The 18,200-nt window shown below is 35.3% G+C and overlaps 1 protein-coding gene across 13 annotated transcripts in view; it reads right to left on the bottom strand.

Annotated features, from left to right (window-relative positions):
* Lar (tyrosine-protein phosphatase Lar) overlaps window positions 1–18,200 on the bottom strand; it is an 855,139-nt gene that overhangs the window by 219,330 nt on the left and 617,609 nt on the right. For 9 of the 13 annotated variants that reach the window (XM_074118628.1, XM_074118646.1, XM_074118638.1 and 6 more), the window contains 2 exons: window positions 6,788–6,829; window positions 75–365 (listed from right to left, as the gene is read on the bottom strand). In XM_074118628.1, the coding sequence (XP_073974729.1) occupies window positions 75–365; window positions 6,788–6,829 (333 nt within the window). The remainder of the gene's footprint in view (window positions 1–74; window positions 366–6,787; window positions 6,830–18,200) is intronic. The other 4 variants (XM_074118695.1, XM_074118704.1, XM_074118685.1 and 1 more) reach the window with 1 other exon arrangement.

Raw genomic sequence — 18,200 nt, 5'->3', positions numbered from 1 at the left:
TTTAAAAAACCTAAATATCGAGTTTATGTGATGGATAGAATTATAATTAAAACTAATTAAACAAAAACTCTTACTTTCATAGACAGTGAGCTGGGCTTCAGCTGATACAGCGTCTCCAACTCCGTTTTCAGCCACACATTCGTATGTGGCGTCGTCTCTAATGGCTCTTACTGGTTCTATTCTTAGCATTGATCCTCCAGGATAGTCTTGCACTAAATATCTTGATTGAGTCGATGACACTCGTTTACCATTCTTTCTCCAAACAATGGTTGGTGTTGGATCGCCTCTGGCCTCGCAATAGAATGCTGCTATTACGCCGGCTCGAACATTTTGGTTACGCGGTGGCTCTGTGATTTTTGGAGGGTCTGTAACATAAGACAAACAAAGTTCGAAATTCTGGTGTAGATAAAGCCTTCTTAGTTTTTTATTTTGTATTTTATTTTATTTTTTTTAAAGGAATTGCTAATTTTTGGATGGCCTATTTCTGTCAAACGAATGAGGAAGAAGAATTCGGTGCATATTTCCTTTACCGTTATCAATGTTGACTAGAATAGACAATCCAGCTTCAAATCAGCCTCGTAACACGTCAATAACTTAGGAGAAAGTTGTTTCAATAAGATTTTCTATGCAAATATCCAATTTATGCTCTTTTATGGTTCTGGCCGCTTTCGGATTTTGATCCGTCATCAGAGGTTAATTCTTCAGTTTCGGAAGGAATCGGACTTCCTCTTACGTTTCTATCTTACTCTATAGAAGCTAACTGAGTAAAGATGGCTAAATAATACGTATGATACTTAGAATGTTAATTAACAGTGGAACATTTTTGAAGAAATGGTGAAATAATTCAGTATTCAGGAATTCTGTACACTTCGTGTAAGTAATGTTTTGGAATCTTAAAGCAGGAGTTGCACTTTAACCGACAAACACTAGATCAGGAACACTAAATTACCTGGTTGATTTGAATTGATAAGTTAAATTTAAAAACAATTTAAACTTTTAACACCACGGAGGTTATCTTCACTCAGTAAGCAATGTGGTGTATGACAGAAACATCATTGAAAGCCACCATCTCTACACCGAACTATGAATCATTCATATGAAATCCGAAATCGGCAAGAAACATTAAAAATCATACGTGCTACGACAGAAAACACGAGATTATCTAGCTCTACGAATCTGGCCACATTTTTAAACGTTTACATACGATCAGAAACACAATACTGAGATCTTGATAATCATTCTGAAAATTCTAGGTATTTGATATGAGTAGCCAAAGAAGTAAACTAAATCGACTCTACTAAGATAATTTACAGTCCAATTCATTCTATCCATTCCAATTAGGCTACTAATTTAGCTTTAAATACGGAGAGAAGGTTTTTTTTTACTTTATTGCAATGAACTGGAGTTAAAAATAAATGATCGGGTTCTGAGAATGATTCCCTTGCATCACTTTCTTAGGGCGTCATAAATCGTGTTGAAATGAAGTGCTACCATCGCTCTGATTATTTTGTAAGATGCCTAATATGAATAAACTGATTCCATTATTACACTACATTGTTTAAATAAAACTCCAAGTGGAGAGCTAGCTTCAATTCCAGATCTTAGATAATGACGAGTGAGTTCAAGATTCAGCAAGCTGTTAACATTATCATAATTAGACAAATATGCAACAAGCTAAAACCTTTGCCGGGTTGAAAAACTATTCAGTTTTTTTTGGAAAACAAAGTTTGTTCATGGAGTGTAACGACTACCAATCAAGAATGAATGAGTCTGGGTGCGGCGAGGAGCCTTCGGAATGGGAGCTTTAACCTCAAAAATTGGCAATCCAGAGCCGCTTTTAGGAAAGAAAGTGAATGGACAATCACATACTTTCTACAAATCTAAAATGGTTTCCTCCTACTTCTGAATAGTTTGTAAATCTTTCAGTATTTGGAAGAAAATTTTTAATGCTTATTTTGAAGCCAACGTCTGTATATTAACCTGACAAACCATAAAGTGTAACTAGAGAAAAATTTAAAACCGACCAGAATTGAAGAAAAGAAAATTCCTTTTATATCAGATATTTTCCCGAATTTTCCGGAACAAACCAACAAATTTTAAAATACAGACCCTAACAGAACATACCTCACGTTTGTTATTTCTTGAATAATGAGTACCAAGAATTTAACACAATTGTTGTTCAACAGTTTTTGCTAATGAACTTATTCAATTTCTTTGCTTACGATTGTAAAAATTATTCCAAAATTTTTATGTTTATTTACAATTTTTGTATTAGATTCTGATTAACACAATTGTGCAATCAAAACAAAAAGAATGTAATCATTTCATCACTAATTCAATAAAAATAAAAAAGTGCTTTGCTGAAAAAAGGTAAAGAAAGGAGAAGTTTGGGCAAGGGTAGACTTTAATCAATACCACTGTAAAAACACGTGAGCTAAATTAAATTAAACCCGTGAACAGTTCTTCTGTACCAATCCTAGTCCATCCCTTTGGAGCTAATTAACAACCAAACAATATGTACTTGTTAAATGTTCCATGAGATAAATGTAGATAACTTTATTTTGAGAGTGCAACTTGTAACTCTGCTCACAGTTTAAAATAAATACTACTTATACACATTGAAATACTTCATTAATTGCATTGTTATTTTATTATTCAATTATACCTCCCAAAAATTACTGTCAATCAGCAAATATCTCTAGAAAATAACAGTTGTAGATTATCTGTAGGTATCGAGAGCTTGGCTCTTAGATATTAGATTAGACTAAGTGGGTTCTTTGCACAAGCATCCCGGCAACGAAAAGAAGAACATTAAACTAAACCTGAAATAGCGTTGGAACCTCTGAAGCGTAAGATGACGATCTGCCAGGCTTGTCCATGGGACATATTTTTCTGTCCCATCCTATCTCATCCCATGGCAATTTACGCCTGTCCCATCCCATCCCATCCCACGAGATTCCCATTATAATATTAATATGGAATACAGTTCAAATAAAATTATTAAATTTATGAAAGTTTACGTTTAGTGTCTACTAAATAGGGCTACATGTACAAAGAGACATGCAAAACGACAAAATTTATTAACTTTATTAACTTTAACTTTAGTGTTACCGCTCGTTAAATTGAGAAAACCTAGACAGAGCCTTTAAAAAATCTAGGAAAACCTGAATTATTCTTTAGACTCGAAATCCTTCTCATAGCACCATGCAGTTGCATAGATGATGAATGAATTCTGTTTTGTTGCACTTACGCAACTGCGAATTTCAGCCTAAATTTATTTTACAATATCAAGTATCGACTACCATGGGAAATACAAATGTATGCTGTCCTATCCCATCCCATCCCATGGGACGTTTCCCATGGGAATAACATTCCTATGGACAACACTGCGATCTGCCCAGTCAAAGAGATTTATCCATAAGGTAAAGTATACCCAACTCTCTTGAGATTATTAAATGGCGTAGGGAGCCTAGTGGTGCTGATAGTACTAGAGTAGCTCATTGTTCTAAAGAAGGTGCTTTGTGCACTGCAGACTGAGGATCTCTAAAATGGATGTGATATCTGAAAGAGAGTAGCATAGGGACCCAATTGTAGACCCAGTCCCATGCCTTAGGACAGGGGTGTCAATCAATCCACGGGCCAGTTGGTGGAACAAGTAAGATTCACGTGGCCCACAATGTATTTACAAATTGTTCCTAGTTTTCCAATATCTGGAATCAGAAACTGAGAACAGACAATCTTCATTAAGGCAGATAGATGTTTATGCAGTCAACCTTGATCTGTATGCCGTTTTATTTAATGTCATAGACGGAAATAGTTACTCACACAAGAGCGTACTCCAAAAATAACACAAACTTTGTACAGCAATCATTTTTGGATATTTCTCACCTAAATAAGAATATATTTTGGGAATTCCTACTTCGTCTTTAAAAAAAAACCGAATCATTCTGGAATGCCACTGAGGGTGGCAGGACATATGACTTCCAAACATCGCTGGAACTAAGTCAGCGATGTTTATACAAGCCCACAGAAAACGCCTTGGGCCACGTGTATACTCGTTTTCAATTTTTAACGAAAAATGGGAATTGTGGGTACGATATTGCCTGGATCCTCCCCTAGGCGCTATTTCCTTCATAAAAACTTTTTCTATTTAAATTTTATTTCAGTACATCGTGAGCCACAGGAAATTACCTAAATTACCTTGGAGGCTGCATGCGGCCCGCGGGCCTCTAGTTAACACCCCTGCCTTAGGGCATCCCCCTCGAAATAAAATAACTGTAGCTCTTCATTTTCACACCAAGCAGTCAATTGTGAACTCCTCGATTTGGAAAGCCTACCGGAGAAACAAGATGTATGTGAATTCGCATACATGTAATAATGATATGTCCACGTTATGTGGTAGAAAGGAAACGAATGTTTGACGATATATACAGGTATTTAGATGCACCATTTCGCTACGAAGACATTATATTCTCCACCAACAGTTATGTGCTTAAGTCGATAGCAGAGCTAGCAATGAAATATGAATGTATTTAGAAGCTATAGCCGAATTAGAATGAATGGAACAAAATGCTTAGAGAAGGATTACGTGATTTTAATTTTGGTTAAGCGAGAAGGATGGCAGGAGCACAGAGTGCTGCTCCATCCATTAGCAGTAGTTTATGTAAATAGCGGTATATAGTAGAATGATGAATGTGTGAAGCGAATGTATTTGTAGGTAAGAACGGAGAGTAAGTGATATTCTAGTGATAAGCACCTAGACGATGCTGGCTGTATGGCGGAAGCCAATGCCAAAAAAAGAAAACAAAAAAAAAAAAAAAAAATTCGCATGAGCACAGTAATCTCTTTAAATGGTAATATTAAAATTGTACTTCATTTCAAAACATTAAAAGGTAACATTAAAAATATAAATCATACTATTTGAATAACAAGCCAACATATTTAGGTGCTTAATATTAGAGGAATTCCTTTGAAATCAATAAAATACGTTAAATAAAATCACGTTTTATCGTAAAAGAAGAAACGAGAGCATGATAAAAAAAAAGAAGAAAAATTCATATATTGGAGATCATTTAGATGGAATTCTCATTTCCAGTCATTTATGCTTAATCAACATGCAAGTCTTTTATGGAGAAGCACAAGTAAACCTAGAAAAAAGCTTTGCCGCAAGAATGGAGGCGATACAATATTCCTTCAGGTTCTTCCACTTGAAGAGGCAAACATAATCTGCACTTGTTCCTATAGTGCTGTAAAGGAGATAGGAGTAAAACCGAGTGATTTTCCGCCTAACCTGGCTGTTCCAACTGTAGCAGAGTGTTACAGGTTTCTAGGAGGTGTGTGTGTGTTGGTGTTTAGTATGAAAGAGAGGCGGAAACTAGACGAATCAAGAAGGAAATAGGTAGAGCGCCTCATGCCGGTGAACAATAGGACTACTGACGAGGTCTGGCGACTGTTTGCGAGTGGATAGAGCGGCAAGGAAAAGTGGCCTGCCTGGAGGAGATTCTACCAAGCTCTGCAGGTATTATGCATAATGCATACGTGCGCCCCAGACGTTAGATTCTAAACTGCCTTGCTCATCCCCGACATAACCCCCAGAAAACACTCTTCCCCATATTCCAAGCTCCTGCCCACCAACTGCGGAACATACATACATATATTACACTCACACCAAAGCAATGGGGCATTACCTCGTATAACCCCTAAAACCATCATCGATTGAGCCGCTTGGTCTCATTCATTTTAATATTATCGCCCACTTGGCTCTGCCTTTAAAAGCGATAGAAGACTGACTAGGATAGCCGTCAGATTTGTGGTTGGGGCAGGGAATCTGGAGCTGAAGTGAGATTCTTAGTGTCTGTGTATGGGAATCACTGCCTCTTCACCGCTATTATCCCCACCATTAAGAATGAGTCGAGTTTATGGAACTACTTGGGTTTGGATGGTAGACTTGTAAAAATTCTTCTTTTTCTCCAAACACGATTCAGTTCAATTCTTATGTACAGGATCTAACATTTACGCCTTGAAATGCTACTCTCTTCTTCTCAAACATTTTTGCTGTCTTCGAAGCTCTTATCCTAAATATTCTTTCTGATTTGGGTCCGTTTGCACTATTTTTTTCATAAATAAGAATGTTCAAAAGCAAATAGCAGCATGACATTAATCGACACAATTTTTTTTATGATTTTTTGCTCAGTAATTGTATGCTGATGGAAATTGAATCAGGCATCGATCTAAAACGAGGAAATATATAATGTAAATAAATTACCTTCTTTGAAATGAAAAAAATTGTAAGATAAATAAGTAAATTTCTTCTTCATCTTAAAATCTCAAATCACATAACCTTGACAAACACAATTTAAAAAATAGTACACTGCCCATAGATTTTCTCTGAATATCAGCTTCTTACAGCTTATGTCCGGTGATGGACAGTGCTGTCTGTAAAAAAAGAACATTGTCCAGAGCCCGGCAGTAAACTGAAAATAGGCTCTGGGCGCCAATGAAGTCAGAGATTGAAACGCCTTAAAACAATTAAAATTCATAATAATTAATGTTACACCTTTTTCTAAAAAAAAATAAATAAATAAACTAAATCAAAGAAAGTCAATTGATGATTGAATATCTGAAAACGCATAAAATTGTGGTATTCAAGGATTTTATACCACGATTGATTTAAATGGTTATTCTTGATCTATGCTGGTACAGTTTCATAGTGGAACAATTGTGTGTAATAATTCTACAAACAAATTGAAAATTTAAAAATATTTTACCAGAATTACTGAAGACTTACGTGTGAGATATTGGATATATGGATAGACGGAGAAGTTGCCGCCTGAAACATGTGTAAAGGAAGGGATGGAATGGTGGTTCAAAATAAAGTTGATTGATTTAGTGAGAGGGTGTATGTATACATAATATATTTTTATAGAATATATTATGTATACATAATATCGTCTAAGGAATTATACAACAGTAAGGAGTATTGTTTCACCTTTCTCGAAGGAAGTGTTCGTGTAAAGCAAGTATAAGATGCATTTGCCCATATAATATAAGATAATTTGTTTGTCGTGCAGTTGGATTTGTTTATATCTACATTGAAGAAACATGGATCATTACAGTGTCAAACGCTTATGGTCATTGAAAACAACGGTTTAACTAAGTACTTCGTTTGACTAATTCTTCTACGAAGATCCATCACAGCAATACCTTCTGCTTCAGTGTTCACTTAATAAAGGCTGCAGAGTAAACACAGGTCTTAAGATCAAAAGAGAAAAGAGATTTATACCAACTAGCTTAGGGTTCAGTCATATTTTTGCTTTTTTCAAGAGAAAATATCAAAATGAGAAAATTCAAAATCGATACGATTAGAACAGTAATCTTGTATGAGAGGTTAGGAGAAAGAAAAAAACTTTTAGACATATTCTGAGTGAGAATGTATTAAAAGAGGACAACAGCTGTGTTATTAGAATTGATTGGTCTAAGGTAGGTGCCAGAAAGAACGAAATGATCATAAAAAGGAATAATAGCCCGAAACAACATCACAACAGCAACAACGGGAGTTTTATGCGAGCAGTACGGATGAGAAGGGAGAGAAAGATGGCGGACTATATGTTGTTGCATGGCTGGCAGTTGTTGACAGTTTGTTATATTTTACAGGTCGGCCAATTACATACAACAGCAGTAACGGCGGCCTCGACCAGAGCTATCTCTGGATCTGCCGACCATTGTGGTGGTCGTCTCTTCTGGTGTCTTCCTCTACGGTCATGAAACTTTCATTTCCATCCTCGCTCTACTACCCAGCTACCCTCAGCTACGTTCTTACTGCAGATCCAGATTGGTGTTGTCACCGATCTTCTGTTTATTAAACCATAAAACTCTGAAGGAGGAAGAGCGACGGAGAAAAACAAAAAAATACATTAAATTTAGCACTTCCATAAACCTAGTAAATAATTATTAACCCATATTTTTCATGGTGCTAAAGTAATACCATATTTGAACCAATTGCATGTGTGAAATGCAATAAACAATTTTATAGCAATAATGAATTGCGCCAAGTTATTGGTCACAGATGAAATTACTTTCTTTTAATGAATCTAAAGAGAAATGGCAAATGGCTTTTTAAGGCCTAACTTGCTTGATTGCGCTGGGCTTGATTTCAAATAAGCTGGTAGAAGACATACGTGACTGCATCAAATAATCCTTAGAAATTTACTGTAATTTCTTAATCAACACGCTCGTAATGACCTTAGACTTGGTTAAATTCGATATATTGTAGGGTCCCTTAGAATCGGAAATAAAAATCTCCTCGTAACCTACTTTCTAATTTACCTAACCTAGCGACCTGGCTCTCTGAGGAAGAAGGTGAACAAGGACTCTGGCCTCCAGTTTAGTTCCGAGCTGGTACAATCATTCCCCAGGAATCGGATGAAAGAATAGAGCACCTTTTTTTCACTTCTTGGTAACATTTTATGCTTCTTGAAATTTATGCTTTTTGATCACCCACACTTTCGTAAATAAACTTTAAAAATGTCTAAATATCCCTTCCTTAAAAAAAATCGCCTAAAAAAATATTTTGAATGTACATAAGCCATAAAAAAACACAAAATTAAAAAAAAAAATGAAAGTGCTTATTTACAGACAAACTCATTAAACTAAGTTTTTCATAATAAGCTGATGCAAAATAAGCAAAGTTAAAATGTAATGATTTTCCGCTTCCATTTTGGGCGAGCAAAGAGGTAAGTGGGGAAGGCTTACAGTCTAGCAGAGGGTTAGGTCCTTCACAAAGCGAATCTACTCCACACATTTACTCACCATCTTTGGTACAACTTCCCCAGTTTAAGTTCACGTAGTGAATGAAAAAAAGGTCACAAAGCCATACAAGTGCGAATTTATGAGAGGGGAAATCCCGTCAGTAGGAGCCAGTTTTTCTATGGTTCCATGAAAAACGCCCAACACACCCCCACCAATCCATGGACACCGCTAGTACCAGTCTTTTGTTCCGTAAGAGATGGGGAAGTGTTGGGAATATTAACGTGTAACGTAGGCTTACACCACTAACACATTATAAAACTTCTTCTTCTTGCATTCAACCATGTCCCTTACTCTGTATGACCATAGCGAACGCCCAGCATGTCAAAGTGTTCCCAAAGAACTAACTAATTACAGAGTGGCAAGGAGCAACCCCCACATCTTCGTCCCTTATCTTCCGCAAAACTGCTCCATTATATAATGTGCCATTTTTGTGAAGAAGAAGAAGAAGAATATTTTGTAGGGCAAGGTGTAAGAATGGTTGGAGTTTAAGAAAAGTTGAAAAGTGGTTCTTTTCATTTAAAAGGCTTCCCTAAAGGCGCCTTTTTGCAGAAATTAATGGTCTCAGTCTGGGAGTAAAAGTGGAGAATTTAGATCAGTTAATGGTCCGAGCAAATGTTGACATTGAAAACCAAACGATGAATGAATATAGCGTATTTCGACCAAATCCAGGAGAGTATTCCCGTATTAGGCTGGAAACATAGTGGAGCGGCGATGAGAGCTGTTTCAAATCAAAGAGACCGACGAGCAGCGAGCAAAGAGTCGCATGCACATAGTGCGAGTTTAGTCGCGTTCTCCTTTCGACGAAACATGATGGAGGAATTACTTCTATACAAAAATTCTTCCTTGAAAATTTGGTATTTTCAGCAGCTTAGAAGTAGGAGCTGCAGTGTTGATGATATTATCAGGACTAGACATGAACATGGTGAATTCCATCTTTAGTACCAACAACTTCGGGCATCCTAGTGTTTCATTCGTATTTTCAAATGTCTATTTCAACATTTGATTACATACTATCCAGTGTTGAAGGCATGTTAATCAAGAAAAGGACGAATTTCAATGTTAACCCCATTAATCCTGTTCCATTTCTTATCCAACACAAATCGGTTTTGATGTAGAGAAGATCCTTTTGGTCCCACAGAGTTTTATTTTAAAAAAAACTACACCAATAAATGCAGCAATATCCATTTTAATCTAGAAAATTGAGCGCGAAGAAATCAAACATAACGCGTCATAACGCGTTGCTCTACTCTTTCTTGGTAGCGTTGCTCTGTCTTCGCTTTGCTCTCCACTATGCGCGGTCCCATATGTTAACTCGTGTTTGTTTTCGCCGCTGTGCTCTTCGCTATCATCGCCACTTTGCTCCACTATTTTTCCAGCCTTAGAGACGTAAAGTAGCGAACAGTGATGCATTTCCTTCCCTATTTCATTCCATTAAAATTATAAATTAAAACTGAGACATTTACAAATTAAATTCCCTTAACTATGTTGGATTAATATGTAGAAGCTTAATGAAACAAGAAAATTGCCAATTTCAGACATTATTTATTAAAGAAGATGGTCTAGACCTCTAGTGCATGGACAAGGCTTTTTCACAATGAAGAATGAAACTACTGTTTGGAGGCAGCCTGCACTGAAAGACTCAGGGGGTCAATTAACTCAGACAAAGATGCTCCTAAATGTATATAATAATTATAATTATAATAAACAATTATTGATGGAACAAAAAAGCAAACTGGTCACAAGCGAAAGAATAAAAACTAAAAAAGGCACGGTTTTCAAATTACCTGGAATTTAAACCAGAAAATGTTCGCACTGAAAGCCTAGTTGGGTCGATGAGGTACCCATTTTTAATGCAAGTTAGAATTGAAGGCGATAAGCATAGCCATGATAAGACGTAATGAATATGAACAACCTTCATTGTTCAGAAGTTTGGAAAAGCCATAACTATAGTAAACTAAAATAAAGAAGGACAAACAGTGAATATCTTGCAAGAAAAAAAAGAGAGAAAAGTAAGAGAAGCCAACATCTATACACAACTGCTTAATATTCAAAGTGTGCCCCAGATCGGCGCGTGTTCCATGTGGGGCCCCCCTATGGATTCTAATATCAAGGATATGGTGACAAAGTGTGATGTTTGCTTTATACCAGATCAATAAGTTGATAGGTTAACATTTATCAAAATATATAACCAGTAGTTTTTGTTTTATTCACATTGCCTTTTTAGCCTGCCAATATTGCCTATTCTAAATGTTTCGGGAGCACTACATTTATTTTATAGTTTTTTTTTGTAGTAAAATCGAGAAAATTGAACCAGCTGCAACCTATCTAGAGTTTAGTGGTGAAGTAATTAAGTCAAGATATATTCAAAATGGCCACAGATTATTTTATATAGAAAAATTAGTTTTAGCTAGAGCGACATATGTACAAACAGAACTAGTAAGAGAAAGCAATAATTATTTAATTAGCAGAATGAACAGTTTTTGATTAGGACCCTTCAATTGTTGGACCAAACAACATTCCATAGAATGTTAGGCAAATTTCGATAACTTTAGCTTCACGTTGAAGCAACTAATTCCTAATAATACAATGTTTATTGACTATGCACATACTATGCTGAGCTTACCCGGAGATTATAAAATGGTGTGAAGAAAGTGGTTCAATGTTGACTAGGAAATCCTTTTCTAGTTACTTCAATATTCTACAGGCAAGATGGTGCATCACTTTACTCAAAGAATATAAATGTTGAATTCCATTCCATTTAATGGTATACAACAGTAAACGATGCCGTCTGGATTTGGCTACTATAAAATGAAAGATTCAACATTTGTACCTAGGTAGTTATTATAGGTTGTACGTATAAAACATTTATCGTTAACTATTAAAGAAAATAAATACCAACTCTTCATAAATTAATTAATCTACAGTCTAGCTAAATGTACGAAGTTAACGAAAACGGTTCTGCATGGAACACAGATGTTATCTCAAAGAAATATTATTTTGTCACAAGTTGCGCTATGAGAATATAGATCATCTTGCAGAAGACGGAGAAAATAAATACGAAAAAAGCGACCTATGAGAAGTGCTTCTCCCAAAGCAGTTTTAAGAACGGACAGTTTGTGGTTCGTGGCCCAATATGGTTCGGCGTCAGCGGGACAATACCAGAAAGTACAACTGAGACCAGAATAGTAGGGGGCTTTCTATTAAAAGTTGGCAGAGGCAATGGTTGGCTAATATTAGCTAATTCAAGGATCTAATTCTTTAGATTCCTGGTATAACATGGACCTTTTGTGCAGTTCTGCTACTACAAAAACAGAAGAAGGAGCGTTTAACAAATGTTAGTAGTATTAGAGCAAAAGCAGTTTTAAAAGCATTTAAAAGTGGACAACAAAACTGACACACTTTTAAAGCATCGCCAAATTATTGGAAAGAAAGTTGTTCAACTACCCATTTATTGAACGATCCAAGCTATTGATAGAATTAGGCGATGCTAATGGATAAGATATCGCCTAAGCCAAGAAACGGAGACCTCAACCAAAACCAACATGGTCAAACCGAGAGTGTTGCGAAGCATTACGAGAGAACATTCAAAGGGAATAGATTATAACAGAGGCTCACCTAGACGATTTGGAGCAGCAAGAAATACCTTGATTATTTAGGTGAGATTTAGGTGGCATTGATCACTATATAATCTTCACTTTCTACCAATCGTGAAAAAACCAACACATCAAACTCAAGGAACAAAAAACTGTGGAGAACAACTATTAGTCTCTCCTTGGTGTCAAAAAAACTCATTTAAAAGTCATTAAACCTCAGTTTTTAGTCATGCAATGCAGTAGTTTTTCTAGATAAGCAAGCAATCAGTCTAAATCAAAGATATCAACTAGTTCCTGAATACTGTGTAATTAATAACAATACATAATTTAGACATATTTTTATTTTAGGGCTTAAAGAGGCACAAAAGTCATACCCAATTGACACCCAAATAATCGTCATTACATCCCACGAAAAATGGATATAATAAGTAATGCTAAACTTTTTTGGGAAATAATTCACAAATATAGAGATAGTCTAGCCAAGGACAAACTAAAGTCATGTAGAATCACTGTCAGTAATTATGGAGAGAAATGAAAGATTACATCTAGAATACAGATGTTTAAATAGATTTAAGAGTACAAAAAGCAGTTTAAGGGGAAGAAAGAGAAATGTGAGAGAAAGAAGAATTTAGAGAAGCGGAGAAGTCTTGGAGAGTACGGAGTTGAGCTATGGAGGATACATAAAGTGGAGGGTAAACTCGACACTCAGTGGCCCCTTCTGGCCCCAGGAGGGTCGTTTGTTTCAATGAGTGAGGGAAATCCCAGGGACCTTGCACTCCTCGCCGCCAACTCCAGGCGTGCCGGCAACAACATTCTGTCTTCATGCTTACTCTCTCTCCTCCAACCCATAACTCTCATTACTAGAAAAACAAACATTCCAAGAGTGTTATATTAACTCTAACTCTCCAGGATACCATTTATCTACACCATTCTTAATCCAGATGGATTGAATAATTAGTTAAAATTGCATTATTATTCAATCTTTCTATGTACAACAGGATAACAGGATCTGATCAAACATTGGCATATTTCTTCAAAGAATAAAGTTTACTAAACTCCTGATAATTTTGTTCTAACTACGCTCTCCTTACAATTCTCATAGTGACATCTTAATTAAGGAAATTATTTTTCATTTATAACGGCGATTATTTCAAGAAATAATGATCTATCAGTCTGTTAATAATAATAATAATAATATTATTATATTATTATTATAACTAATAAAGTGACAACAATAATAATATTATTATTATATTAGGTGGTTAGCTAATACTGGATTTCAACGAGAAAATCACAGATTCGAATCCAGCTGCTGGTCCCCTTAGATTTTCTCTTTCTAGGAGCAGTTCTAGTCCGATTCTCAAAGCAAATAAATAAAACATATAATGTATAACTAACTAGTTTAATTAAAAAAGTTATTCAACGAATGTTCATCCCTTTGATCATGTTCCAGAAGGAGCATACATTTTATTAAATGAATTAATAAAGTTGCCAGAAACCAATTAATAGTTTAAACGGTACAGATTTGAAACTATTAATTACTTGATGTAAATCAACATGGCATCATAGAAATTTTGTAGAAACAAGATGTAATTACAAAAAGTTATTTCAGTGAATTTAGTTTAATTTTTACATTTTCAAGTTATTTCAAATACTCGTATTACATTTAAATACTACCATGAGCCGCTAAAATAAAATTTCATTCAAAATTTTGACTCAGGCTGTTTTTTGTTTTTTTTTCCAAAAATCGTAACAGCTGATATATTATAGTCAGAAATATGTAAAAATGATCTTTATTTACTTGGCATTTTTGTTGAGTAGTAACTGAATTTGCCGAAAGTGTGAAACATTAATTTGTCTGGAACATTCATGAGCAAAATATCAAAAGAAATGTGAAGGAATTTCCCAGTAGTAAGCTGTACTCGTCTGAAGTTTAAAAGACCTGGAAGGTGGATATCTAATACAGAAACGATCAGGAAGCAGAGTAACACTGTGTATACTCGTAAGACTAGGTAAGCTGGAGTTATCTGCCAGTTGGAAATATCGACTATTTCTACAGCTCTTACATGATTCGTGGCTCTAGCGAAGTAAGAGTTTTTACGCTATGGATCCACAGCAGCGGCACCAACGACCCTGAGTGAGTGGTCTTTCCTCCACGTGGATTTTAGATGTAATAATTGTAGATGATTAATGAAAAGAATGTCAGAGATCTCTGAATTAATGGCACGCTAACAGACCATATCCCAAATTTCGGATTTAAGCTTCTTTTTTTTCCTCGATATAAAGAAACAAAAAGTAGCTCACATACGTACTTGTAATGTGAAGACTTAAGGTGATTCATCAGCGGAATCAGCAGGATGTGATTGTATATTTTATTATTTTCTAGTATAATATGAATAAAGAAGTATTTAAGCCTGTATAAGCACATAGCAATGTTGGCAACAAATTGCCTCTAGTATCGCACTCTCCGAGTTATTGAGTTGTAACGGTGTTACCCACACCCAACACGGCTTGAAGAGGACCCCCTGGCTGGATTTCTGCGGGAACCAACCTCTCAAGGATACCAACAACTGAAAAGTTCTGACCAACACCAACTCAATAAAATTTCAAAGGCATAACCATTCCATTCATTTTGAACCAACCCCCTTTTCAATATTATTTGTATACTGAACCACTTAATTAAAGAATAAGTTATAAGGTTTCAATATAAATAAATAGAATTAGTTTAAACAGTAAAAAGATAGACTTCGTTGTTTTTTTGTTTTTTAAATCCATTTAATTCATTTGGTTTTATATTCAATAAGACTAAAAACCAGGTGAATTAAAAATTATAGGTCTCTAGTTTGAGATGCTTTCTACCTACAGTGGGGCTAATGGGTAACTCTTTAGAGGTAACTGGGCACCTTGCATTGGGCAGGGTAACGAAGCCCTAGTAGCGACATCTTGGCGACCGTCACACTTCCAATAGCAACCCTTGGAATTTTAAAGCTGGAGACGCAGTCATTTCAGGCATCCCCAGCATATATGCGCACCCCACTGGCCTTTGTTGGCCCAAACAAAGAGGCGTATCTCCAAGAAATGGGACTTGCTCTTAACAGGTCATGGTTTTTTTGCCAAGAGCCGATGTACGATAAACTTTTTCCTTGTTACGTGGTACGATAGCTCAGAAAAGTTGCCATAGGGTGTTCCGCCGCAAGTGGATTCCAATAGTCTCCAGTCTCTGTGGAAACTCTAGAGAGTAGATGAGGGAACATCTCTTATAAATTACTTCCGTGAGGTGCTTGCTCAACTTCGTGAAAGAGTAAGAAAAAAACGACCCGATTTATGGAAGAACAAGTCATGGGTTCTCCATCAAGACAACGCGCCGGCTCACACTGCATTGTCTGCGAAGACGTTTCTAGCCAAGTACAACATCCCAGTTTTAGGCCAACCGCCTTATTCGCCTGACCTGGCCCAATGTGACTTTTATCTGTTCCCCAAAGTCAAATCTTCATTAAAAGGAACACGATTTCAGTCCGTTGCAGCTGTGAAAGAAAAAGCTGCACGCGTCATGCAGGAGCTCACAGAAAAAGACTTCCAGCACTGTTTCGAACGATGGTAAATTCGCATGGAGCGTTGTAGGGATAGGGGAGGGGTGTATATTGAAGGTGATAATAACTAAATATGTATAAATTTAAAATAAAATGTTTTACAGCAATAGTCTCGTTATTTAATAGCCACACCTCGTATACTAAAACCGTTATTTTGGAAGAAAAACGAACAAAAAAAAAGCAAAACTAAAAGAGGTTAATGCTATTCTCAAAAATGCAGTTTTACTTTAGGATAAGTTCTCTGAATAGTGTAGTTTTCAAATTTTTAAACGAATTGAAGGAAGTGCCGCGCTAAGTTCATTCTTACATTAATGTAGAGGTATTTTTTTAATATCAAAAACTAACAAAAGAAATGAATAACAATATAAAAAATAACAGAGACCGGTGTGTCCCGGTCTAATGCAAAGTGAGGAGCTTGTATAAAGGGAGGGACCACCCAACTCCTGATGTATTGCTTTTTAATTGTAGAGAAGTAAGATTCCGGCTAGGTTGACGACACTTCCGCCTTCATGCCAGCTTCAATGTATATTACTGCAAAGAAGACAGTTTAATAAGGGAGTCGAATAATACAGCTGGGGAAAAAAACCCTCATTCATTAGTGTCACCACGCTATTTTTTACTTTTTATTATGTCATCGTAGTAATGTAACGACCTTCATCACTTAAAGAAAAACGACTAAAACAGTGGCGATCATATCATGAGTATAGCCTTATTTATTATTCCATTTTTAGAGTATAATTTTAGGAATTGTAAAATAAAGAAGGTTCCAACTCATTTAGTCATCCAATTCTTACCAATTTTTCATTAATATTAATTTATTTTATTTTTTAATTTAACTTCTGAGGCAATATGAATTAAATATGCAAAGTTTGTCACTGACTGTCAAGGTGATAACATCTTTCAGTATTACTCTTTAAACTGTGAATGTTTTTAATGAGTTGTAAGTTGTGAATCTAGCTGCAAATTTACGTCCTGTTACTTTTTCAATTAAAGATAATCTCCTCAAACTTACAAGAAAATCCATCGAGTTAAAGTGTAGAAAAATAGTTATTTATTTAACAAGTGTGGAAAATACTTAACACTCGAGTTAAATATTATATTTTTTCTGCAACCATTAGATTTATTAACTAAAAAAATTAAAAATTCCATTTTTACAGTCTACAAAACTCACAAGTCCTACAGCTTAAGCTTTTTATATTGACTTATGTCTAAATTATCATTAATGTTTAAGGTAGTTTTTAACATGGAATATACAGACCACAATGTAGATGAATTATAAGATACAGAAATTTCATGAAAGTAAGCTAGAAGTATATTTTTTAATGTGTTTTTAACTTTTTTGTCAGTGCACCATTTCTTAAAATTATTGTAACGACTTGTATAACGATCTTTCGATTTTTTTGGTAATAAATTACTTACTACATTTTCTGCTGTTTCTTTTATTGATGGAGGAGTGTTTTCTTAACAGGAATCACTAGAATCCGTATTAAATTTCTACAAGGTAACACTATAACCTCTGTAACTGTTATAATTAAAAATATCTAATTATTTATTAAGATATTTCTATATTCCTTTCAATTTTTATTTTATTTTTTAATATTCGTTTTTTAATTATTTAGTTACGTTAAATAAGCTTATTAAAATTTTACAGAAAATATTTAATAACAAAACGTTCTTATATCAAGGAAGCACAATAAAGTTTTTTCACTCACCAGTGAGGTAAGTGACACTAATGGGAATTTTTCCCCTCTATTGAGGTAAAGTTGTGTATTACACAGCTGATTTTAAATGAGTAATCAGAACATTCCTCAACATGGTTGTAGAAAAAAGAAATTTGAGTATGTACTACATTTTAGAAGTTCCAGTTATAGTGTTTATTCATTACATAAGTTGTGGAAGTATTTCTATAAGAGTGTTCTGTTTATGTTTACTTTATACTGAGTAAGTAAAACTTAAAATTTCTTCTATTGAACGCCCATTAATATCTCTAAATAATTCATTTTTTCTTTCGCATGTTATTTTAAAATTCATTCCATTAAAAAAACGGCTACAAGTAATTCTGCCTATTTTTCATTAATATGAATTTATTCTATATTTTAATTTAACATCTGAGGCAATATGAACCCTGGATCCATTCCACGAACTGCCGGCCTCCGGTCAATGTTATCAGTTTCAGATAACAGCACACGGTGAGCATTAAAAAGTACCC

Source organism: Rhodnius prolixus, unplaced genomic scaffold (genome assembly GCF_049639745.1).
Source record: "Rhodnius prolixus isolate KJV_2025 unplaced genomic scaffold, Rpr scaffold_1, whole genome shotgun sequence".
Taxonomy (NCBI): Eukaryota; Metazoa; Arthropoda; class Insecta; order Hemiptera; family Reduviidae; genus Rhodnius; species Rhodnius prolixus.
Note: the sequence above shows the minus strand (reverse complement) of the source record. Positions and strands in the feature narration are given on the sequence as shown.